Source organism: Podarcis tiliguerta (genome assembly GCF_965153285.1).
Source record: "Podarcis tiliguerta genome assembly, chromosome: 3".
In the NCBI taxonomy this organism is placed as follows: domain Eukaryota; kingdom Metazoa; phylum Chordata; class Lepidosauria; order Squamata; family Lacertidae; genus Podarcis; species Podarcis tiliguerta.
The window spans coordinates 100,100,754-100,127,128 of NC_139536.1; the positions used below are offsets into that span (position 1 = coordinate 100,100,754).

The 26,375-nt window shown below is 45.3% G+C and overlaps 1 protein-coding gene across 1 annotated transcript; it reads right to left on the reverse strand.

Moving 5' to 3' along the window:
• Positions 1-20,275: 20,275 nt before the first annotated feature.
• Positions 20,276-24,807, reverse strand: RHOB (ras homolog family member B). Its single transcript, XM_083431857.1, has one exon. It carries the CDS (start codon positions 22,564-22,566, stop codon positions 21,976-21,978), a length of 591 nt encoding a protein of 196 aa, XP_083287983.1. The 5' UTR covers positions 22,567-24,807; the 3' UTR covers positions 20,276-21,975.
• Positions 24,808-26,375: the final 1,568 nt, after the last annotated feature.

The window sequence follows — 26,375 nt, forward strand, 5'->3', positions numbered from 1 at the left end:
AGCCAGTCCTCTGAATAGCTTGGGTCCAAACAATTAAGGTCACAAGACAACAGCACTTTAAATTGAGCCTAGAAATGCAACAATAACCAGTGCAATTACCATACTAGAAGTGTTACAGATGCTGATTGTTTCGCTTCCAACAGGAGTTCAGCAGCAGCTGCATTCTGGACCAGCTGAAATTTATGAAGAGAGCATTGTAGTAATCTAGGCTAGATGTGACCAGAGAGCATGGGGAAAGGTCAGTCCTGCCCAAACAGGAACACAGTAGGCATGGTGGTCAAAGTTGGTAAAAGGCACTGCTAGTCACTGATGCCACCTGGGCTTCCTCAGTTAATGCCAAGTCCAGGAGCATTCCCAAATTGTGACCTTTGTCTTTTAGTGGGAAGGTTGTTCCTCTCCCACAACCAACAACACTAGATGCAAACCATCTTCTGGAGCTAGAGATCTCCCTACCCACAGCCACTGTCTTGCTCAGATTCAACCTCAACTTGTTTACTCAAGTGTGCTTTTATTTAAAATGCATCTCTGGGTTGTTTGTGAGGCCTGCCTGGTGTTTTTACATGAGTAGAATGTGTCCTTTTATTTAAAATGCATCTCTGGGTTATTTAGGGGCATAGGAATTTGTTCATTCCCCCCCCCCCCAAGGTCTGAGGGACAGTGGACCAGTCCCCTGCTGAAAAAGTTTGCTGACCCCTGCTCTATAGGAAACCATATGTAATATGAGTCTCTCTAAGAATGTGCAGTTTCCGGCTCAACTGAGATATAATAAAGCCCTGTCTGGTTGTTTGAAATTCTTCCTGCTAGTATTATCCTAGGTAGCCAAAGAGCTTGTCAATTGAGTTCCTCCCACATATTCAGTTTAATGGCAAGAGTTCCATTTCAGATCTTTGCAAACTGGTGCACATCGTAGGGGAGCAGGATCACACCTGCTGTCTCCACCTCCCTGCAACCTACACACACTGATAAGTCCTCTGGGAACAGAGGCTGTGAGGGTACAATTTGTCTCTGCGTAGGCTCTATGCATGCAGAGGACTAAAAATATTATCATTTCATAACTTTGCAAATGTAGTCAAATTGAACAAAACAGCTAAGCTACAGAAAGAAAGGCTGGTAGAGATTGTAATAATGTAAGAGTGGCGGCATATTTGATATAGCGGGTCCTCCCTTAAAGAGGGCACGTATTGCAGTGAGACCTGGAAACCAACCCCCTGTGTTGTGGGTGGGTCCGATTGGTCAGCCACAACACCCCATTGGTAGGTCGCTCGTAGCTGGGTGCAATCTGGCCAATGGGACACAGTCCAAATGGTTCGAGGGACCTATTTATGCCCATGCGCGTGACCCAGAGCTTCCTCTTTTGGTGCGTGCATTCGGAACACCCACCCCACCTCTCCCTACTTTTAGGGCTTTGCACTTGGCCTTGCTATGCCATTGTGTTTCATCTGCCATTGGGACAGGGGCACGGCAGGAAGTTCCCCCACTTGGCTGATTGGCTCTTGCCATTTGGGTTCCACCTGCCGCGTAGCAAATCATCACAACTTGTAAGGTTGCGGATAGGCTCTGGTTCAGGTGATAGGGATGGGAGAACAGTCTCGCCATCCCTATGTGAAGGGCATTCTGTTAAAGGAATCCAGGGACTTAATGGTTTGGTCAACCCCTGAGCAGTGGCGTAGCGTGGGTTGTCAGCACCCGGGGCAAGGCAAGTAATTTGCGCCCCCTAACCCGTGGATTTGCGCCCCCTAACCCTAACCCCCAGATGTTGCGCCCGGCCCCCCCTGCACCCCCCACGCTACGCCACTGCCCCTGAGAGGAGGTTGTGCCCGTGCACATAGGACCCGCCCAAGCTTCTGAAAGAAGCTGTATGACCCTTCTGCTGCACACCTTGGCTTTGGGACAGAAACTTCCTACTAGACCCCTCTAATAGGGTACCCTGTTATCGCATAGTACTGAGGGACGCGGGTGGTGCTCTGGTCTAAACCACTGAGCCTCTTGGGCTTGGAAATCAGAAGGCTGGCAGTTCGAATCCCCGCGAAGGGGTGAGCTCACATTGCTCTGTCCCAGCTCCTGCCAACCTAGCAGTCTGAAAGCACACCAGTGCAAGTAGATAAATAGGTACCACTGTGACGGGAAAGTAAACGGCGTTTCCGTGTGCTCTGACTTCTGTCACGGATGCACCAGCGGTTTAGTCATGCTGGTCACATGACCTGGAAAGCTGTCTGTGGACAAACGCCGGCTCTCTCAGCCTGAAAAGCGAAATGAGCGCCGCAACCCCCATAGTTGCCTTTGACAGGACTTAACTGTCCAGGGGCCCTTTACCTTACTGAGGTGGGGATGATGCATAATTTCACCCGAATGTTGTTAGATGAGAAGGATTCCACCCAATTCCTTATCCACCAAAGTTGTGACTACAGTGGTACCTCAGGTTAAGTACTTAATTCATTGTTAACCTGAAACTGTTCTTAACCTGAAGCACCACTTTAGCTAATGGGGCCTCCTGCTGCTGCCGCGCCGCCAGAGCACAATTTCTGTTCTCATCCTGAAGCAAAGTTCTTAACCCGAGGTACTATTTCTGGATTAGTGGAGTCTGTAACCTGAAGCATATGTAACCCGAAGCGTATGTAACCTGAGGTACCACTGTATTGCTATGGGGAAGGCAAAACCTCCAAACCAGGCCAATCTGTTCAGAGGAAAATTCCTTCCCGGTTCTGAAAATGGCAACCATTACTGAACCACAGAAAAAGCTTCCTGTCACTGAGCACGGTCCCTAGAAGGAAAAGGTTACCGTATGGGGGTAGGAAAGGTTGTTCTTCAGCAAACTGCTACCCCAGAGGTTGAGGACAGCCGGCCTTTATTGGGCCCCAAGCCCTACCCACCTGGTCAAGCTGGATTGGCCAGAATTCAGATCAACAGGGGACAGGAAAGCCCAGCAATCTCCAGTGGCAGGCCTGGGAATTCCCCAAGAGCTGACCACCTAGCCCAGGTGTTGGTCCCGAGGGGAAGGAGTTTGGCGTCATCAGCTGCCCACCCACAGCCATTATTCCCACTCTCATCTTGCTGCTAAAGGGCAACAAAGATTTCAGCTCTGAAAGTGATTCCCACAGAACACCTGCCTCATAATTCCTCTCTCACTTTATGCTTTGGAATGTAAAATCTCTCATTTCCCCATACATCCAGAAAACCTCCTTGCGGCTGTTGCACCGGGCTTTGGTTTCTAACTGTACTTCTGTCGTGTTCCTAAGAACTTCCTTGGATATCGTACGTATTTGATGCAGCATGGTGAACAATATGCTAGAAATTGTCCCCAAACTCCAAAGACACTGCAATATCCTGTATATATTTGTGGATAGTAAATAAGGGATGGCAGGAAGAGTTGCACAAATATCAGAGTGCCTAAAATAATCCTCATGCACTTTTTTTGTCACACGTCCAGCAAAACGTCAATGGAAGCGAAACTGCCCACCATAAAAATAGCTGGAAAAGAACAGAAAAGCCTTTAGGGACAATGTCCTCCCCCGACACAAAACAGGATGCACACATTTATACCCTGTTCCCAGTAAGGTCTTTCTCCTTGCAAAATGATACAGAATTATTCCACTGAGAAATGAACTGAAAGCCCCCGGGAGATGTGGTATTTTCCGTGTGCCGCATTTTTAAAGAAACTATGACAAAACTGTGCATTGCTATCATTTCTCACAGTTGCTGAAGGAATGTTTCAGAGTTAGTTGTGCTTCGGGGGCTCAGACCTGGCTGTGAAGTTCAGGAAACACACAGGGATAGACAAATATGCATGAGCTGGACGTTTTTCCTGTTTTGTCCCATTTCAGCTTTGGGGCATGTGTATCCTTTTCTCTTTTGCCTTTCAGAAGGCAAGGAGGCTTATGCCCCACAAGCTATTTTTACTGGTGGGACTTAAGAAGAGGAAGGGAGAGACAGATAAACCAAGCAATCTGAAGATCCCACCAACCAGCCCACCTAGCGAGATGACAATCTCTAGAAGTGGAGAGAAAGGGACGCGGGTGGCATTGGGGTCTAAACCACTGAGCCTCTTGGGGTTGCCAACTTGAAGGTGGGCGGTTCGAATCCATGCAGCGGGGTGAGCTCCCGTCTCTCTGTCCCAACTCCTGCCAACCTAGGAGTTCGAAAGCATACCAGAGAGAGTAAATAAATAGGTACCAATGCAGTGGGAAGGTAAATGGCATTTCCCTGTGCATGGAAACTAAGGTTCAACCCCTGCTTAGCCATTAAGCTCACTGGTTGAGTAAAAATAACCTACTGCACAGGGTTGTTGTGGATATAAAATGGGGAAGGGGAGGTCATACATGCTGCCGTGAGCTCCTTTGAGAAAAGGTGGGATATACATCTGAATCAGGAGAAAGCTTATGCATCCCCCTTCCCAGTCTACAAGAAACCTGGGAAACCTTTCCAATGAAAGATAGCTGCTTGCATGTATAATATTAGAACTACCATAATGCTCAGCAGGATGCAATGTTTCTTCAAGACTCCATAATATATATTTTTAAGGCAATCAGTATGTGTTTCTGATTGCCATATTTCACCATTGTGTTTTTGCCTTGGTTCAGAGGCGATATTGGCTTGGATCAGGTCCTTGATTTGCATATTGGTGTTGTAGCTAAGCAAAGAAGAAGAGAAACCTTCTCCAATTCTTTCTTTCTTTCCTTCCCATCCTGGGTTTTATTAACAGGAGCTAAAATTCAAAGCCTTTCTTGTGGCATCACCGAAGCTGCAAATTGGAATGTCAGCAGAAATGAAGACTTATAGGGATGTGATTTCCCAGGAGAGAAAGCAAGGCATCTGTCCTCTATAAAACACTCCAGCCTCTCATTTGAGATCTGTCCAACAAAGTGCCTCAGACGGAGGGAAAATGTATAAACTGGTCATTATCAAAGTTGCAACAGCATGAACAAACAATGGTCATTATAGAGACAGTATTCTGCCCCCACCCACCGAAAACCGATATAGATCAAGGTTACACACTCCCCAATCTTTCCTTTGTTAAGGTATGGTGGCAATACCACAGCCTCTGAAATTCACCCAATATGTGATTATTGCAAAGTGAGGAGCTTATTGCTTATTGCTAACTAAAAAAAAAAGTCTCTTGCAAAAAACTAGGCTGACTGCTCATTTGTTCTGCAATGCCGACTTGGATATCTGTTGCTAGGCTGGGATTTTAAAAATAAGCTTCTTCAGATACAGTGGGAGAACGGTAACTGAGCTTTGACTTGAGATGCGAGGAAGTGTTAGGAAAATAGTTTGCCTAATATTATTAGTGTAATAAACAAAAATCTGCCCTTATTCCCTTATGGGGGACACAAGAGCCCTTATAGAGTCATTTGTAGGTTCTCCATCAGTAGGAGAAAATAACAGAGGCCAACCAGAGAATATTGAGAAGCAAAGCAGCTAGTAAGCCTGATCTTTATTGAACTGTTGCAACAGGGTGCTCCCCTCACATGCAGGAGGAGGAGGACCCAGAACACAGGTGTGCCCACCCTTATATAGACATTTTTAATTGCCCATCCTAGAGTCCAAGACCACCCTCAGAAATATACCTACATCACAGAAGGGGTGTAGCCCAAGACCACCCCCCAGATACATCATACCTAACATCACAGAAGAGGCGGTCTACAACAGAGATCTGAGTACATTGTTTATCTCCTGTCTGGCAGGTTACCTGTTTAATGGTCACTTGATTGGCTGCCCTGGGGAGCCTGGCCAGTCTTTTGTAATGATAAATACTTAGTTCCTGAGCCAGGTCACAGCTCACCCTATTCATACACAGACATACCCTTAAGACAGGATTTGTGAATGAAAAGACAATGGGGAGGCTTTTCCATTTTCCTTCGACCTTGCAGAGAAATCATTTGGTCAGTTTGGGAGTCAAAATGGTTTCAGGGCTGTTTTCCTGTGCTGCTTCAGACATGTGGTTTATATATGCAATTATGAATATATATATAAAACCTTATTTTTTTTATTGTGTTTTTCTTTTAAAGGCTGCCTTATAGGGCCTAAGATGAGAAGCCTTCAAGGCTGATCACACATCCATCGGTTGGTTTTCCAATTGGTTACATGCCATTGTAGAATTGATTTGTGTGATCTGCACCAGAGACAGGGTATCAGTCTCTGAAGAGCAACAAAAGGAGAGGGCTACTTTAGGCTTCCTGGAAGCGTTTGATTACAGTGGTACCTCAGGTTAAGTATTTAATTCGTTCTGGAGGTCCGTTCTTAACCTGAAACTGTTCTTAACCTGAAGCACCACTTTAGCTACCATAATGGGGTCTCCTGCCACTGCCGCACCACCGCCGCACGATTTCTGTTCTCATCCTGAAGCAAAGTTCTTAACCCGAGGTAATATTTCTGGGTTAGCGGAGTCTTTAACCTGAAGCATACGTAACCCGAGGTATCACTATACTGAGATGCTGGGTTAATTTCCAGTCCATAGTGGCCTGGTGAGGAAGGGCTGGTCTTTAACGTGAAGCGTATGTAACCTGAGGTACCACTGTAGTTGTTGTAGGAAACAGGATGTGGGACTAGATTGACCTCTGATCTGCAGGGCGCCTCTTAGGTTCATCATTGCTTGGATTCACTGCACAGTAGAAAAGGCATAAATGCAGCCGCACAGTCCGCACTGTAGACTGGCATTATCCTTTCCTTCATCAGAGATTTCCTGACCTGGCCAGAAACCAGACAACGAAAGCAAAAAGCTTGTTTGCACACAAGGATGTGAAAGAAAGTAAGAAAAAGTCTCTTTTTATGTCATTTGATTTTATTAAATATATCAGTGAGGGAGCCGAGGCCCCCATACGTCCGGGAATCAGGCTGCAAAAATGCATTAGAAATCCAGGTGTTTCCCCAAGAAAGCAACCCTACCCCAATACATCAGCAAGATATGTGAGCTTGTGGAACTCTTTAAGAGCAACAAGCTTAACACTGGAGACTAGGGACCAATATACCTTTGGAAATCAAAACTACTTAGGCTGGATATAGACACATCAAAGAAGCGTTTCTGTTAAATGCATTGCAAACTTTGTACCAGAACCAGGGCCTTTTTGACAGTGGCCCCGGCCTGGTGGAACACTCTCCCACAAGCAACTAGGGCCATGCAGGTTAGCAAAAATGGAACTCCACAGCACCATCTGGTGTCCCAGTGTTAGAATGCATAAACAATGCATACAATGCGCTTTTTCTTTGCCAGTGTAGCTGAGTCCAGAGTCTCAGACCACACATGTAAGTTTTCAAAGGAACTTTGAGGAAATCAAGCAGCCCTGATCTTGCAGAGATGGAGAGGCGCTAGCTGGATGATCTGAAAATGTACCATTTTTGAATGGAGATTTCATTTATTTCTTTATCAAATGCATGCACTGCTTTATATCCTTAAGAAATTTCAAAGTGGCTAACAATGCAATAAAATCAAAATAAAGCAACTGGAATGTCTGTTAATGTTACTATAGAAAAATAAATTCCTGCTAGCAACTGGTGCAGTAACCTCATAAGCAAGCAGAGAATTTGTCTCAGTGGGAGACAGAAAGCATGGATTCATATGACTGATCTAGACATTGAGGAGGTTCATATATATAATATTCATTACATGACAGTCATTTACCAAGTAGTAACATGGAACAGCATGCATATAGCCACTTTGCAAACTGGTCATCAGTATTATTAAGGATTTCTGGGAATTGTAACTCTGTGAGGAGTTAATTACAGTGCCCAGAATTCTTTGAAGGAAAGGATGTGCTTTTAATGTACTCTAAAGGCAAAACGTGTGGGCACCCTTAATCGTATGTAGGTGTAAATACGGATTTCACATAAACGCCTTAATAAAACGGAAAGAAAAATTGGAGTGCTGTCCTTTTAAAGTTCTTTCTTCAGACTGTTACTACATCATGTTTTTAATTGGTTCACACACACACACACACCCAACAGTACCAGAAGTTCTCTTTTGAAGCTTGGTCTTTGCTGGTAACAAAGAGGGGAAATTGGCTCAATTTCACTCGCTGCAGTTACAAAGCAGTCTCCTTAAAATGGCTGCCAGTTGCCAACAGATTCAGGAAGAAAAGGAAACTTACAAGCCCCTTATAACACAAAGGAACATAGACAGGCAAGGAACTTGCAATGTTTTTGGGGTATTTCACAACTATTTTGAAAGCCTGTAAAGAGAACCTCGGCAGCAAGCTTTTCCTATGGGTTCAGGGCTTTTCAGAGAGGAAATAAGCAGGCATCTCTCTTGCTTAACAACCAGTTCCTAACTGTGCTGAGAGAGAACAAAAATCTCATTTTCTCACTATAGACTCACTACCATAAAGGTGGCTACTCCATGCTTCAGCTCTCTACTGAACATGCACAGAAATGCCCTTCCTCCATAATTCTGCTGAGTGGTTACATGCACAATGGACTAAAGCTAACTTTTAAAGGGTTGTCTACATTGACCTTTCTTGACTCCTTCAATCGCATGGTGACTTTCTCCAATAATTGTACAGCAATACCCACAAATCAGGATGGCTGAAGTGTTTTGATACCATGGGGTAATCTCCATATCGTTCCAGTTTTTAGTATATGTGCTCATCGTACATAGATCTTTCCAGTACGAAATATGATATGATATGAGCCTTCCTATGAGTTTGTTTTATGCAAATTTGATTGTATTATGTGGGAACAGAAAATGGCTGCTTATGGAGAGACAAATGAAGTATTTAAAACAAACTTAAAAACAACCCACTTAAAAAAGATAACCTCTAAAGATAAAACTATCCTTATTGTGCTAAAGAAGACTGGAAGACCTGTCTGAGAAACTTGTTAGTGTCCCAATTTTCGGCAGTGGCATGTTAGAGGGGATGTTTTTATTCCCTCCATTGATGTACTCTTGAGATCTGGTGCCACTGATATATTCCTAGCTGCCCAGTACAATACGATATCATGTGATGTCACTCTCCTTACCCATCCCTTCCTCCATAGAGTTACTGTTATGTACTGAGTTGAATAGGAACCAAATGCAGCAGTCTGATTGGTCCTAGAACAATAGGATTCAGAATGCAGCAGTCTGATTGGTCCACAGGAGCCACCCAATCCAGCTCCATGTGGAAGTGAATCCGCAACCTGATTGGCCTACAGGAGAATCCTGGAATTAGCCAATCACGTGGGGCCCATTGTGTAAATAATGTATATAAAGCGGACATTCTGGCTGAACTTCCATTCCTCCTCACCACTATGAGCTGAATAAAGAGCATGAAATCCACTCTCAACTCCCAGTATATTTCAGCTATATTCAGGTGTTAAGCTAAGTGGTCATTTGTGAGGAAGGTCATCTTCTTCTGTCTTCTAGTCAGAAAGGCTGTAAAATGAAGTGGAAACAACCCTGCTGGATTTGACTGTGGGTTCATCTAGTTCAGCATCCTGTTTTCGATTTCCAGGTGCTTCCAGGAAGCCCCACAAGCAAACTACAAAGATAGTCCACCCCCACCCCCCATTTTACATGACCTCAGAAGCTGATTATCCGTAGATACAGCACAAAAAGGTTTGCGGCGGGAAGTGCAGAAGTGAAATGAGCCTGAAATAAATTTCAGAGCATGTGCCAAGATTACCAGAGGAGAAGGCTTGGGTGGGGTAGCAGGAAAATAATCTAAACAGAAAGAGAGAAATGCTGAATCATGGCTGCTGATAAACAAGTAGGCGAAATGAGCTCGAAACGAGACTTGACTCCAGAGGGCTTCTAGCTCCACTTTAGGTATAAAGATATACAGTGGTACCTTGGGTTACGAACTTAATTCGTTCCGGAGGTCAGTTCTTAACCCGAAACCGTTCTTAACCTGAGGCACGCTTTCGCTAATGAGGCCTCCCACCGCCGGCACACGATTTCCGTTCTCATCCTGGGCCAAAGTTTGTAACCCAAGGTACTACTTCCAGGTTAGCAGAGTTTGTAACCCGAAGCGTTTGTAACCCAAGGTACCACTGTATTGGCTTCTGTTACCACCAACAATCAAGCTAAATCAGCCTCCTATACTGTTAAACAGCACAGCAGAAGGTGACGAGTTCACAATGGTTGTCTTGCAGTACTGGTCAATGAGGAGATACACAAGCAGGGTGGTATTGCTCAGAGGCTGGCACTGTGGTCTGAAGTGAAGGCACGAGTTAGGTGTAGATCATCAGGTGAGCTATGCCTAAGCAAGCTGCTCGCTAAAACCCGCAGAGGCTCCTTTTATTGACACAATATGCAAAACCAGGCAGATACTTTTGGACTGTGACCTTTACACATCTTCCAGCCCTGAGATCTAGGGCTGGTACAGGTTATTTGGCACCTGTTTCCACTGTGTCACTTGCACAATGTTTTTACTCGAAGGAAACAGGGGTCACAGGGCACGACAGACTACTAAGACCACAAAAGGTTAGACAGAGGGCATGATGTTCAGACAGCTGTGGCTTTGTCCGTGAGGGGGAGTGTGCCCCCAGGTCATGCGCGGGTTGCAATTTGGCGCTTCTGTGCATGTGCAAAACCCGGAAGTACTTCCAGGTTTCGGTGGGTCCGTAAACTGAAAAAACGCAACCTGAAGTGTCTGTAACCCAAGGTATGACTGTATATGTATATGTGTATACACACACACAATATTAGCAATTTACAATAATGAACACCTTCACTTTTATAGACAAGATGCTTACTTAGTTTATATGCACTAAATGAAAACACACAAAGGTCACACACTGTCACACACACACGTGACAGGATGCTGGGTTTTCATACTAGTACCCTCCCGGAAAGTAGTTATGACTTCAGGTGACTTTCAGGATGGGATTTCAAAACAGTATTGCGGAAGCCAAACTTATTCCCTTTCCTTGTGATTTTCAGTGAGAATGGAGCTGTTTACAAAGCCACTCCGGGGCTGTTGTGTCATCCCCATGGCAGGGATAAGTACACAACTAAACAGAAAGATAGGCAGTGATAAGTTTGTTTCATAGTGCCGGCAGGCTTTTGTTTCCAACTCCCACATCTCAAGTCTGTTTCTTAGCTGATTGTTCCTCTGCCAAACTCCCAACGGCAGCATCACTTCCAAAAATCTATCAACAGCTGACCAGGATCCTGTTCTGGTTTGAAATATTTTTGTACCATTTTGGATTATTGTTCTACAACGCTCCACACACTTGTGTCGTTTGGACGTTTAGTCGTGTCCGACTCTTCATGACCCCATGGACCAGAGCACGCCACGCACTCCTGTCTTCCACTGCCTCCCGCAGTTTGATCAAACTCATGCTGGTAGCTTCGAGAACACTGTCCAACCATTTCATCCTCTGTCGTCCTCTTCTCCTTGTGCCCTCAATCTTTCCCAACATCAGGGTCTTTTCCAGGGAGTCTTCTCTTCTCATGAGGTGGCCAAAGTATTGGAGCCTCAGCTTCAGGATCTGTCCTTCCAGTGAGCACTCAGGGCTGATTTCCTTCAGAATGGATAGGTTTGATCTTCTTGCAGTCCATGGGACTCTCAAGAGTCTCCTCCAGCACCATAATTCAAAAGCATCAATTCTTCGGCGATCAGCCTTCTTTATGGTCCAGCTCTCACTTCCTCCACACACTAAGCAATCTGTTTTAAACCCAAGTCCCAGAGTTCCTGCCATCTTCTTCTCTCTACCTCTCAACCATCAATTTCCCACGTTTAGGCAGCAGTCTTACACATTCCTGCCCAGGAATAAGCTCCCATGAAACTCAGTGGCATTTACCTTCTGAGAAAACAATCACACGATGGATCAAAGAAATCCCTTCTAGGGATTCCATCAAAAGAACATTGCAGAAATGCAATGAGCCCGTTTAGTTGTGTGCTGCACCTAAATCCCACCTTTCTGTCATGAAATTCAACACAGTGTGCAGTTTTAAAAAGTGAAGAATGGAAAAACAACGGCAGTTATGGCAGCAGATAAAGGAATTCAACAGGAACATCACATATGTTTTGGGGAGCCAAAATGTAAGAAATTATTATATTGAAAGTGAATTGAGTATCAAATTTTGTGTTAAAAAACTAATAAAAATTATTTTTTTAAAAAAAGGAAAAGCTTAGCAAGACAGTCTTCTCCTGCCAATATATTATAAGAACAGCAAGATATTCTTGAAAAAATGATTCAAATCTAACAGAATCCAGGGGAAAATGTATAATTTACCTCAAAAATCATTGTAAACAATTTAGATTATTAGTAGGATTGGAATAATACTTGTCGTTTAATGTTAAATAATGGCTGTAATGGAGATTTAACAGATTTGGATTAATAGAGAAGATGCAGGAGGAAAAAAATTAACTAAGGACCCACAAAGGGGAGGAGGGAAGTCCAATGGAATCTACAGAATTCTCTTTTTATTTTGGTTGTTTGACAATTGTCTGTAAATTTCAAAATTTGAAAAACTAAATAAATTCATTTTAAAAAAAACTTTAAAAATCCAAACATTAATAAAGATTAGCCAAAGAGCAACCTAGATTCCAAAAAACAAACAAATTAATTAATAAATTTGAGAAACTAGTGGTCTCTTCAGCGGGGCGGGGGGGGGGGCGGGGGAATCAACTCTATGACCAGGGCTTCTCCATAACAAAAATGAGGAACTTAAATGCTCTGATAAACAAAATTCTGGGGGGAATTCAGCCACTGTGTTTAGACAAACCTGTTTAGAAGACAATAAAATCCATTGTGTAACAGGAAAAAATAAGGCTTCAGTTATGGGAATTGAAATTCTGCCAGACATTGTCTGATCGCTGGGGAGACCAGTAGAGGGGGGAAATGTCCCAGTTGTTCCGCTAAAGCTTTCTGGCTGAAAACCAGAATGCATGGCTAGTAATAACATGGAAAGGGTGAGTCGGGATCTAGTACATTTACTCATTGGGTGACCACACTCCAAGGGTGTGTCCAAACATGGGGATGTTTGTGGCCCTCCAGATGTTGTTGAGCTATGACTTTCATCATCCTTGACGACTGATTATGCTTCTTGGGGCTGATGAGAGTTGAAGTCCCGAAACATATTGGCTACAGGTTCTAATCCATGCCCTTGTTTCAGACACAAGTACGCTTTAAACTAGAGTTTCCCAGCTGTTTTCGTACTACAAACCCCACCATCCCTAGCTAGCAGGAGCAGCAGTCAGGGATGATGGGAACTGTAGTCCAAAAACCCTGAACTAGAGGAATTCACAATGAGCAAAATAATTATTTACTCAGCCAAGGGGGGTCTCTAGATTAGCAGCAGGGAGATTTTACCACCACATCCAGTTTGGCAGGCAGAGAGCTAGTGCTTGCATTAAGAATCACCGCTTCTATCCTGGAAGGGGAAATGGGGAAGAGAGAGGGCAAAATTTAGTAGTCTGCTCTTAGTTAACTCCAGTTTATATTCCTGCTCTGTTAGTGCGCTATTTCTGGGACAGCCTTTGAAGCCTCCTTAGAGACTTTAGGGTCCAGACAATGCAGAATATAGCTGTTAGCACTGAGATTGGGCATCATGATCTCATTACATCTGTGCATGGTTTCTGCTCAGAAATTAAAGTCTTGGTTTTGGTCTTTCACGCTCATCATAGCTCAGGACCGCAGCACAATGCCTCCATATGTACCTACGAACACAGTAAGATCTTCAGTGGGGGGTCTCCTATGGGTGGCCCTGAAAGGTAAGGGGATGCGGGTGGTGCTGTGGTCTAAACCACTGAGCCTCTTGGGCTTGACAATCAGAAGGTCGGCAGTTCAAATCCCTGCGACAGGATGAGCTCCCGTTGCTCTGTCCCAGCTCCTGCCAACCTAGCAGTTTGAAAGCACACCAGTGCAAGTAGACAAATAGGTACTGCTGCGACGGGAAGGTAAACAGTGTTTCCGTGCGCTCTGGTTTCCATCGCGATGTCCTGTTGCACCAGTAGCAGTTTAGCCATGCTGGCCACATGACCCGGAAAGCTGTCTGTGGACAAACGGTGGCTCCCTCAGCCTGAAAGCAAGATGAGTGCTGCAACCCCATAGTCACCTTTGACTGGACTTAACTGTCCAGGTGTTCTTTACCTTTTTTACCTTATGGATGGCCCTGTCATCTGTGGTGAGGAGGTGGGACTACCAGAGAGCAGGGTCTTTATGATGATGGTGGCATTCCACTTGTGGGAATGCAGTGCCCAGCTGAACATACACCTGGAAGCCAACTTATTGTCCTTTTGGTAACAGTTAAATACCTTTTAAGAAGATTTTAGATTAGAAGCCAAGAGGTGGTTTGCAGACGTCCCTTCTTTCATTCTACAAATTATATCTCCACTGGTGTGAACCCTGCATATACGTATCTCATTTTTAAGTGAAATATCTTTACTTTTAAACAAATCAGTGCTTCTTTTTTCTTACAAATGACATTCCTTAAAAAACCAGTATCACTGAGTGCACTGATCTCAAGTGCTTGGCTGCTACCCGCCCAGGATTCTCATGCTGCAGTTAAACCCTGGAGAAAGACTGTGTGAGAGTTAACTCCTCCCATGGGAATTCATTGAAGTCAGGAAGTGCAAGCAGATGCGGAGGCTACACAGTATTGGAAAATGCTTAGCGGGAAGAGAAACCACTCGCACGAGCCTCTGGCCCTTTGCAATGCTAAAGGAAGCTCAATCTTGCTCCCAGCAAAAGAATAATGAAATTCTAAAGTGCCCTTCAAAAGACGCAGGAAAATAGAAGCCTCTTTCATTGATGAGGAAGAAATTGTCAAACTACAGTTTGTGTTCTGCTTACACTTAACTTTATAAAGAGTTATTACAAGAAGAACAGTAGTGCTCCAACATTAGAAAAGCCTCTGTTTGCTCTTATCTTCCTGGTGACTAGAAGATGTCGAGTAATATCAGGCTACGTGGGCAGATCTGAAGTGGTTTGCTTGCCAGCTACTGGGGAAATGGATTTTGTGGCTACATCAAACTTAACAACGCTAAAGTTGCATGAGTTCTATACAGTGGTACCTCAGGTTAAGTACTTAATTTGTTCCAGAGCTCCGCTCTTAACCTGAAACTGTTCTTAATCTGAAGCACCACTTTAGCTAATGTGGCCTCCTGCTGCTGCCGCACCGCCAGAGCATTATTTCTGTTCTCATCCTGAAGCAAAGTTCTTAACCCAAGGTACTATTTCTGGGTTAGCGGAGTCTGTAACCTGAAGCGTATGTAACCTGAAGTGTATGTAACCCGAGGTACCACTATAAAGCCAAATGTCTAGATTGTTTAAGGCAGCCAAGTGCAAAGAGCTACTGCTTTGGGGGGAAACTGCAGGTTTTGTTCAGTGAGTGTGATGTGCCTGTTTGAACTCACCAGCATTTTAAAGCTTCTTGTTTTTAAAAAACGCCTCATTTGAAAGAATCCTGCTTAAAATGCATCAAAACGTACTAGCATCTTGATGCTCAGTCTGGAGGTTACACCAAAACACACCTATAATTCCAGGTGGCAAGCAAACTGCTCTGTAGTTACTATTTGAGCGCCACCCCTCTGCCCCTTAAGTTCCGCATGCGGCTCTGAATCGGGTTTGAGACACTGCCATGTTCTGACCAAGTTCCCAGCGTCATCCGCCCAGGAATATACAGAGGATTGCCCCTGTACTGGAATGTGGCTATTCCTTGAAGGAATTAGTAAGAGATGAGGACAAGTGTCTTACTATGTCCCTTGAAGACCCAAGTCTGCTCTCCATAAAATTTTCAGGGACACACAAGGCCATTGGCATGGTCTACTTAGCTTCTAAAAACATAGACCCTTCCTTTATTTGTTCTGGTCCAAGCACTGGCAACGAAGACCTTCATAAAGGAAAGGAGATGCCTTCTCCCAGATGTTCCAGTAAACCTGCCTGCTTCCACATCACATTCAAATGTTTCTGGGAGGATGACTACAAGAGATTGCACCATCTGAGGCAGAAGCCATCCACCCATGCTCATAAGAACATGAGGCAAGTCTGCTGGATCCGGCCAATGGCCATCCTGTCTTCACAGTGGCCAAACCGGATGCCTTGGGAAGCCTCCGCCCATCTCAGCAGCTGGCATTGAGAGGCACAATGCCTCTGGCAATGGAGGTAAAGTATATCTCTTCCTCTTCCCCCCTTCCCAGCAGTGGGCAAACAGTGACTCTTCTTTAAGCTACTCAACAATTTCAAATCACTAGAGTGCAAGGGTCATAAAACTTGCCTGAGAGAATTTTGCTGGAAACAGAATATCGAGTTTGGTATAAGATGATTAATGTATCAGTTCAGTTACGTAACCTTTGTTAGCCAGAGCCACTGCAAATGTAACCTGAGAAAAAGACACTGTGTTTAGAAGAAATAGTGTGTTAAATGTACAGTTGCATTTGAAGGGAAACTTTACTCATGGAAACACTGAAGGCCAATAGTTTGAATTTTCAGAGTTTGTACAGGGTTTTGAGGGGGTTTCTATGTCAACATATCCAGAAATGCCTTTGCTTGCTCCTCACAATATAGACAGCAAGACTTATGGGAGAGCTGCAAAGAATAAACATGCAGAGTTTTTATTTTTCAACTGGTAATCCATTGCCACTATATTAGCATCGTATCTTAAAATACTGCACATCTAAATTTACACAGAGGGAGGAGCAATGACACTTTTTGCACGGTACAAAAAGCATTTCACAATTCTTATTTCATGTCACTGAAGCAACCTTGCAAAGCAGGTTCAACTGAAGGGGTGTGAGCATTGCCCAAGGCTATCTGAAACCCTTCCAAAGGCCAAGAAAAGACCTGGACCTGGACCTTCTCCAAAGCTGAGCAAATCTATCCGCTGCAACATGCTCAACTATAAAAGGTACCCCTGCCCGTAGGGCCAGTCTTGACAGACTCTAGAGTTGTGCGCCCATCTCACTCAAAGAGGCCGGGGGCCAGCGCTGTCCGAAGACACTTCCGGGTCACGTGGCCAGCGTGACATCGCTGCTCTGGCGAGCCAGAGCCGCACACGGAAACACCGTTTACCTTCACGCTAGTACGCGGTCCCTATTTATCTACTTGCACCCGTGCCCCAATCCCCCTATTGCTTCATGGCGCGATGAATATTACGACAAGTCTTCTTCATTCAAACTAGACTAACACAGACAACAAAATGATTTGGACTCCTTGGCAGGTTTTGAATAAACACCCACAAACTTATTTGTTGAATATTTGATAGATAAGGCAATGAGATGTACAATTTTACAATATGCAGAGGATTATTTGTGCAAAGAAACCAGAGAGAGGAGCTGAGGGAAGTCCGGGGGGAGGGGAGGGGATAAAAAAGGGGGGAAATGTAAATGGGTATATTGATTGATAATCTGGGTGTGTGTGTGTGTGTGTGTACACACACACACGACTAACATGTGTTGGCAGGAGGGTGGGGGGGGGGGAGAGAAGCTCCTTTTCTCTGTGGGCAATGTGTATTAAGTGGCCAGGCCAGGATTAATAACGATTGTTCCAACTCAGTTCTAATCTTGCAAAGGAAGTATTGACCCTGAATGGCAAATACACACAGCCAGCTCACTGGGGTCCCAATGAGTCCTGCAATGGGGATGCAGAAAAATCATCCAGATACACAGCAGTGATGCATACAAATCTTCTTCCTTCTTCTTCTTGTTGTTGTTGTGGAGTGGGAGTTACTTATTGCTATTTATTCAATTTATAGCCTGCATTGTTTGCATACCTAAATAGTAGCTTATGGGCTTGCTCAGCTAATTTCATGGCAGTTGAGGGAGCCCATACAGGGTTATAAGGGTAAAATCAAGCGGCTGATAAGGTCTGCAGCCCTTGTCACCAACAAAACACCACCTGTAGTTTTTCACAATGGACCCTGGGCAGATTATTGTAGGGGAGCATGCTGGTTTCATCAGACCACTCAAGGATTTCATTCAGTTGAAATTTCACTGAGACCATGAAGCGAGCGTAGCACAAATCTAACATATCAGCTTCAAGGGTTCATTCTGGGCCGAGGCTAAAGGCAACAGAAAAACAGATCCTATTTTAAATTAACAACACAAGCTGCCCATTAGAAACCTATTCTGGCATCACCTCCCAAATTATCTTGGTCTTCTGTGCTTTCTTGTCCAGATCCGTGCATATCTAGCAGGATTTTGTATGCCAACATGACCCGAGTAATACCCAGAGATACATGAAAGTTAAATTCAGAGTTATGTGTATTCATTTAGATTGTAGGCTAATGCCATTATGTTGGCAGTGTTAAAGGCTTCCTTTGTGTCACTTCAGCAGCAATGCCCTTTTATAGAACCATCTGCCAACCCCTTTGCCTTCCAAATGACAAAATGCCCCTTGCCCTTGACAGAAATAAAAAAAAAAAAACCCTCTGTAAATTGTATAATTAACTCATACAAGAGATGCATGTGATTGGCTGGGAGGTTTCCAAATCCCTGCCAAAATTAAGAACAGTTAATGTCAACTTCTCTTGAGTTTCTTCACCAACTTGCTGGTGTTGCCGGACTACAACTCCCATCACCCCTAACCACTGGCCATTCCGGCTGAAGCTGAAGGGAATTGAACATTCAGAAGGTGCCAGGTTAGGGCACCCATTCTCTTCTCCCCCAAATAAAAGCTTCCAGTTGCTTGTGTGATCACACAGAAGGGACCTTGTTTTAGCAGCTCTGTAAAATCAAACTTCCACGTACATTATCAATATTGCAAGATGGTTCTGTACCTAAAACAAAGGGTAGTTAACCTTTTTTGAAAGGGGGGGGGAGTAGGATCTGAGAACTTCAGGCAGCCTTGACCAACCTTCAGGGACCCACATGCCACTTGGGTGTAACTTCTCCACACTCTCTTGCATTAACATAGCCCCCCACCATGCACATCAGCTGAGGTTATGACCCTTCCACCAGTTGATGTGGGCTACTTGATGAGAGTCTCATGGACTGCAAGAAGATCAAACCTATCCATTCTGAAGGAAATCAGCCCTGAGTGCTCACTGGAAGGACAGATTGTGAAGCTGAGGCTCCAATACTTTGGCCACCTCATGAGAAGAGAAGACTCCCTGGAAAAGACCCTGATGTTGGGAAAGATGGAGGGCACAAGGAGAAGGGGACGACAGAGGACGAGATGGTTGGACAGTGTTATAGAAGCGACTAACATGAATTTCACAAAACTCCAGGAGGCTGTGGAAGACAGGAGTGCTGGCGTGCTCTGGTCCATGGGGTCACGAAGAGTCGGACATGACTAAACAACAACGATGTGATGACTGGGGACTGCATCCTCATTAGGGTGTTGGGTTCTGCCCCTCACTGCTGGGTCGATTTTTCCCCTGCCCCACCACTGAAATTGGTGGGGCATTGGAGGTCAGAAAAAAATTGCTCATGGGGCCAGACCAGGCACCCAAACTGGGGTTAGCCACCTGCAACCTACAGGAACAATTTGCAAGCGACTTGCATTGATACAAGCGGGATGAATTCAGATGAAATCATTTGGGTTCAATTTGTTTTAAAACAGCAACAATTTGGAAAACAATTTCCAGGGGTTTGCTCTACTGAGATGGCATCTTCTTGATTTGCTTCTTCCCACTAGTATTGTAAATCAAGATAAATCAGCAGGTTATGCCAGTGTTGCCTGGGACTTATGTTTTCTCCATGGGGAGGGCAAAGTGTAGCAAAAGCCCACACCAGTGAAGCTTAAATTCACACACTACTTTCAGTTAAGCTCAAGTCGCCAGGAACATATGCACAACAGCAAAGCGGGTCATGTCAAAACTTGTACATCTTTGTCAGAACAAGAATTTTGCCTGGTTGGCAACAGCTCCATATCAGACTCAGTCCTGATCTCATCGATGTCTGCAGCTCCCATAGCACTTTAATTTACCATTTACGGCATGTAAACAAAAGGCAGCGGGCTTTAGGACCCGGAAGAGGCACTGACTTCACCCCAGCAGGACAAAGGCTTTTTATGCTTTTCAGCTGCTTGTTACAGAACTAGAGATCAGCCTCAAATTCTCTCTCTCTCTCTCTTTTAAAGCAGCTTTCCCCTCCCCCCATAAAAGAAAACTCTCCTTTAGTGCAAGATACTCATAAGCTTAGCACAGCCCACAAAACTGCAACCCTGCATGCATTTAGGCTGTTTAAATCCACAAAGTCAATGGGATTTAAAACAATTCACTGCACAGCATTTCAATCTGTCCAAAAGAATAAATGGCTTCTTCTAAGGGTGCCCCACAGTTGCAGCTAGAAATATTCTGCAGCTAGAATTATAAATATATTGTCTCAAGAATCATCATCAGCTTCACTTTTTAAGCCTTTTAAATCCAGGACCAGGATTCATTACACCTCAAAAAAGTGCAAAGAGCATTTGTGACTGTAGTCATAGAATTTTTTAATACTTTACATTTAAAAAAAACCACCTGCATACACAGCTTATATAATTTTAATGTAAACTACACAGGTCTTCTCTTTTTAACCAGGTTGATTTAGTAGTGTGTGTGTGTTTTTAAGAGTCTTTAGTACCACTGTAAAAAAAAAAAAAACTGTAAAGGGGAAGGGAAAACTAAATGTGTTCTCCGAAACAGAAGTACAGATTATTCTCACATGGGCCTACAAGTTGCTCTGTGAAAATAAGTGTACTGCTCTTTTAAATGAGCCCAAAAGAGTGCACTTAGTACTATATTTTTTAAAAAAAAAAAACTTTTGAAAAGACAAGTAAATGTCACAAGACGTTGTTCCTACTTGTTTTTTCAAGGCAACCAAAAGGAAGTTACAGTGGTTTTACTTCTTTGTAAATCAGTAAGACAGAAAACAAAGTTGGCACAATCGAGCTAAAATTAAACATTTTCAAGCCCCCTTTTGATCACCAACTGGTGAAAGTGATTTAGGTGCTTAAATCATGACTTCACCAGGGGTGTTTTCGAAGCGTTTTGCTGGAAAGTGCTTAGTTGAGTTGTGCTCAGAATGAGGTTCGAGGTTCCAAGAGGGCGTTTTGCAATGCTACAGTGTTCAGATGGAAGATCAGCAAGTGCACAAAGTGTTCAAAATTAAAATTAAAAAACAAAACAAAAACATCCTGGTTTGTGCAAAGTAGGCTCTTTTTTCTTTTTTTGCAAAGGAAGATAATTTATTTAAATAAACCACAGGGAAGCATTTGCTGACTCAAAAAGTAAGGGGAGGGGATGGGGTGGGAAGCAAGAGGGAGAGCAGGCACCAGGCTTATGAAAATTGTTAACCCTTGTCCCTCTTCCCCTGCTCCACCCCCAACCTCATTCCCCTGCCCTCTCCAGACCTCCAAACTCCTTTCTTAAAAAACCATCACAAGAACAAACACTGAGGGAACAGAGGCAGGCGAGAGAATAGGCCACAATTTCCCCAAACTGAAATATAACAAGTCTCCAGAGAGACTGCGGCCCAGTCCAGTGTTAAATAAGTCACACTATTTCAGTATTCCGGTTTAAACGAGAGAATATTTTATATGTACACACAGCAGAGATCCCTCCCCTCGGAAAACCACCACCCTCCTCCCCTTTTCAAAGCCTCAAGGAAAATACGAATTCACAGCAGGAGATTTGGGCGTGGGAGAGGGGAAGAGAGAACGAATCTGTCCAGCACAATGTCTCTTTGTAAGAGTTACTATCCGTTCAGTCCTGGGTGGGGAGACACCTCAATAGTCTTACTATAGCCTCCATCACAATGGCTCGAGAAATGGATTCCCATATTTGGCTTAGCGATGGGTTTGCAGTCCTCCCCAGCAAGGAAAAAAGAAAGGAAGGAGCCCGGTACATTCAAGTCTCACAGTAGCCCTTTTGGAAGGCGGGGAGAGTCGTTGCCTCTCAGTGTCAGCAAACAGGGCGATGCCTTGGCGAGGGGTCCGCCCTCTGCGAAGATGATCAAGGCCTCCCCGTGTCCCGCGGGGGGTTCACACATGCTCCCGCGCCCCCTTCTAGAAGCATGCATTCCGACGGCACCCACCCATCTCTCCCCCCGGGTTTGTCCTGCGCGCGGCTCTCGGCTTTCCAGCGCGCCCCTCCAGAAAACTGCCCCTTCTTTGCGCCTTTTTGCGCGCGCGCCATTATAGCACCTTGCAGCAATTGATGCAGCCGTTCTGGGTGCCGTAGCGCTTCTGCAAGGCGGCTCGCGTGGCCGTCTCGAAAACCTCCCGCACGCCTTCCTTGGTCTTGGCCGAGCACTCGAGGTAATCGTAGGCTTGGATGCGGATGGCCATGGCGCGGCCGTCGTCGGTGCGCACCGGCTCCTGCTTCATGCGCGCCAGCTCGTTGCGCACGTGCTCGTCGTTGCGCAGGTCCTTCTTGTTGGCCACCAGGATGATGGGCACGTTGGGGCAGAAGTGCTTCACCTCGGGCACCCACTTCTCCGGGATGTTCTCCAAGGAGTCGGGGCTGTCAACCGAGAAGCACATGAGGATAACGTCCGTGTCCGGGTACGAGAGAGGGCGCAGGCGGTCGTAGTCTTCCTGGCCTGCCGTGTCCCACAGCGCCAGCTCCACCTGCTTGCCGTCCACCTCGATGTCGGCCACGTAGTTCTCGAAGACGGTGGGCACGTACACCTCGGGGAACTCGTCCTTGCTGAAGACGATCAGCAGGCACGTCTTGCCGCACGCGCCGTCGCCCACCACCACCAGCTTCTTGCGGATCGCCGCCATGGCTAGCTGCGCCAAGCCCGCGCGGTTATACTGCTCCAGCAGGGAAACCGCGGCGACCCCTTCCCCGCGATCGGCAGCAGCCGTCTGCTCGCGCCTTCCGCAGGGCACCGTCGCGAACCGACGCCGGGAGAGTCTCGCCTGCGGGCTCCGGCCTTGCCGCGGGAACCGCCCACTTCGTCACGTCCAGGCGGGGCAGGTCTATCGGCGGCTCTCCTCGACCGGCTCCTTCTTCCGACGCGCCGTCGAGCTGCTCTTTTCCGCTCCAAATCTGGACCGGCGGCCCTTTTCGTCACTGCCTGTTGCCCGACGGCTCCGGAGAAAGGGATCAGTGGAGGCAGGCAAACCCCCGCAGGAAGGAATCCGACGCAGCTTTGCTTTGCCGAGCCTCCGGGCCGCGATCTGTTCTGCAACAACGACGCGCGCCTCGCCCTCTGCGCCTTCCAACGAGCGGCTGCTCCCGTCGACTTTATTCCATGGCGCCGCGGCAACTCGGGCTGTGGTATTTAAAGGCGCCGGCTACTTTCTTAATATAGCTGGCCAATGGCGACGGAGAGGGTGAGGTCATCCTTTCCCGGGAAGCCCGCGATTGGCGGCGGGGACTGCAGGCGCTTGGGCGGCGCCAAGTGCCGAGTGACTGACAGCCAACAATGGGAAGAGGGCGGAGCCCTTTCTGCTCCGGAGTGAGGCGCTGAGATTTGCAAGGAGGGGTTTTTGCAAGATGGGGAGGGATCCGGCAGAGCTAGAAGCGGAGACGGCTTCCACCTTTGTGTTTCTAACCTCCCCCGTCCCATAGGAAGCGCCCCCAGTTCCGACGAGCTCTCCGCAGGGCTGGAGAGTTTTCTTCCAACTTGTCTCCACGGTAAAGACATTTTTGCCCCTCTGAAACTGCTAGCTTTTAAACTGCTAAATGAAACTGCTAGCATTTCAACTGCTGGCAATGAAACTTTAGCATTTGCAAAGCTAAAGTAGGGTACGGTGTGGTTTCAAATCGGATGGGGGAGGGAACTGCATGTTTAGATTCTGACATTGCAGGGGGTTGGGGTCGCTTCCAATTCTATTATTCTTTGCTTGAGAGGTGCGCAGCAGCTGTCGCTCCATCATTCAGAAAAAGGGTCGTGAAATGTTGCACGGTTCTCCATAAGATGTTTTCCAAACACCTCTCGCTCTGTGTGTGTGTGTGTGTGTGTGTGTGTGTGTATTTGTACACAAGCTGCAACTGGTCACTTGTTGCCAGGCACAGCACCGCCGAAGTCAAGGAGGTGGCCCTGAAACTGCCCAGTGGAAGGGAATGAAACTGCTGTGGCATCAATGGTGCGTTGGCAGCTGGGATTTATTGAGCCGTTTGACGGGTTGGTGAGTCGCTCATAGGTTCTGCTCCCTGCCCAAGACACAACTTCATCATCATCTTGCCTGTCATTTTCTTTTGTTCTGCAAGTGTCTGAGCTGATGGCAAGGGGGTGGGAGAGAAGCAACATCTCCAGAAAAGCGATTGTGTCCCAATAAGAACCTAAACCTACAAGAGCAACAAAAATATCCCTCCCGCTATAGGATTAAGTCCATCGATTTGCAGCCCTTCATTTAGAACACGGAATTGCAACAAAGCATCCCCCCCCCCCAATTCTTCTGCCTGCATGAGCAGCAAAACCTAGGGCAGGGGCACACACCCCTGTCACCAGATATCATCACTGCAAACCACAGAGCAGAATTAACCATGAAAGATGTGACAAAATGAAACTCAGCTGTTTTGCTTATTCTTTCCAGAGAGGTCAGCTGAGGAAAGGAGTTTCCAATTTTTATTTTTTACAGTGCCAGAAAAGAATATGTTTCTTGAAGAATGACTAAGCCTTCAAACAAACAATCTGAAAACCCCCACCCCCACTTTTTTACAGTTGGCAGGCATTACTTTTTATTTCTTTATTTAGCAGGAAATTAATATTTAGTTAGTTGGTTGGGTTTTTTATACTGCCTTATACTCGTAGATCTCAGGGCGGTTCTACTAAACAATTGGTGAAAGTGTGTGATTCAGTGTTTGTTTGTTTTTGTTGTGTGTGTATGTTGTCTCCATAAGCTTTCAAGCAGCTTACAGGTTTGCAAATCACAACAATCCCTAACTGAAACATAAAGCCACAGTGTGTTAAAAGTTATTTATCTCATATAATACACTAAGCATAAATAAAAATTAATTTTAAAAATCAAAAGATACTGTCCAAAGCTCCATTGAAACAGATCAGTTGTCCATCTCTTTCTAATGGAGCTCATTTACTAGCCTAAAGGGCATCACTGTAAAGTTTCTTGTCCTCAAATGTGTTCTGACATCACAAAGGGGATGGGATTTTCTCCCAGGTATATCTGCTGTACGGGGGGGGGGGGGGACCTCTAGATGTTGCTGGATTGACTCCTAATACATTTCCGAGCACAATTCAAAATGTTGGTGCTGACCTTTAAAGCCCTAAACGGCCTTGGTCCAGTATACCTGAAGGAGCGTCTCCACCCCCATCGTTCTGCCCGGACGCTGAGGTCCAGCGCAGAGGGCCTTCTGGTGGTTCCCTCATTGCAAGAAGTGAGGTAACAGGGAACCAGACAGAGGACCTTCTTGGTAGTGGCACCCGCCCTGTGGAATGCCTTCCCTTCAGATATGAAGGAAATAAGCAGCTATCTTATCTTTAAAAGACATCTGAAGGCAGCCCTGCTTAGGGAAGTTTTTAATATTTAATGTTGTATTGTTTTTAACACTTGATTGGAAGCCGCCCAGAGTGGCTGGGGAAACTCAGCCAGATGGGTGGGGTATAAATAAATTATTATTATTATTATTATTATTATTATTATTATTACTACTACTACTACTACGCAATAAAGGGCCTGGCTGTCTCCTGCCTTTAGCTGCACTCTTGCCAGCAACTGCAACTCAGGTGAAGCCTTCCCTTCCACTTTCTCTTTGCAGCAAAAATATATATAAAGGGTCCCCTGCTGAATTTCTGCGTGTCAGTCTGCAGATAAAGACACAGGGGCATGGCAGGTTGCGGGGGGGGGGTCAACAAACCTACCTGTAAAGATTCTTCCGTTCCTAAGAAATCAACCAGCTGATCTGCAGAACGTTTACTACACAGATACTATTATTAAGACCATCGCAGATCATGCCTCATTTTCAAAGACAATTTTGCTTGCATATGGGAAATCACAAATCGTAGCTCAGTTGGGACAGCATGATGAGACTCTTAATCTCACATTGGGCAGAAGATTCCTGCATTGCAGGGGGTTGGACTAGATGATCCTTGGGGTTCCTTCCAAATCTGCAATTCCATTATTCTATGATTCTGTGATCCAACATGTTTTCATGTAGTCTTAAGCTAGAAGTATACAAGAAGAGTTAATACTGTTGATTTTTGTTGGAGTTTACTGCCATCTTGTGGTCTTATGATTTTATATACAGTATATGTTACTTTACATATCAACAAATATATGTGTGTGTGTGTGTGTGTGTGTGTGTGTGTAGATACACACACACACACACACACACGCACACATATATATACCTGACATTCAGAAGACATCTTAAGGCAGCCCTGTTCAGGGAAGTTTTTAATGTGTGACATTTTAGTGTATTTTTTGTCTCTGTGGAAGCCGCCCAGAGTGGCTGGGGAAACCCAGCCAGATGGGCAGGTTACAAATAATAAATTATTATACACACACACACACACACACACACACACACACATGAAAAACCGCCAGGCTCTGTCTAGTTGATACTCTATTATTTTAATTATTGTTTAGGTCACCTGATAGGACAATATCCTTTGTTAGTAGCTTAC

Coding starts and splice junctions, on each gene's coding strand:
- RHOB (XM_083431857.1), bottom strand. CDS start 22,566: ATGGCGGCGATCCGCAAGAAGCTGGTGGTGGTGGGCGACGGCGCGTGC.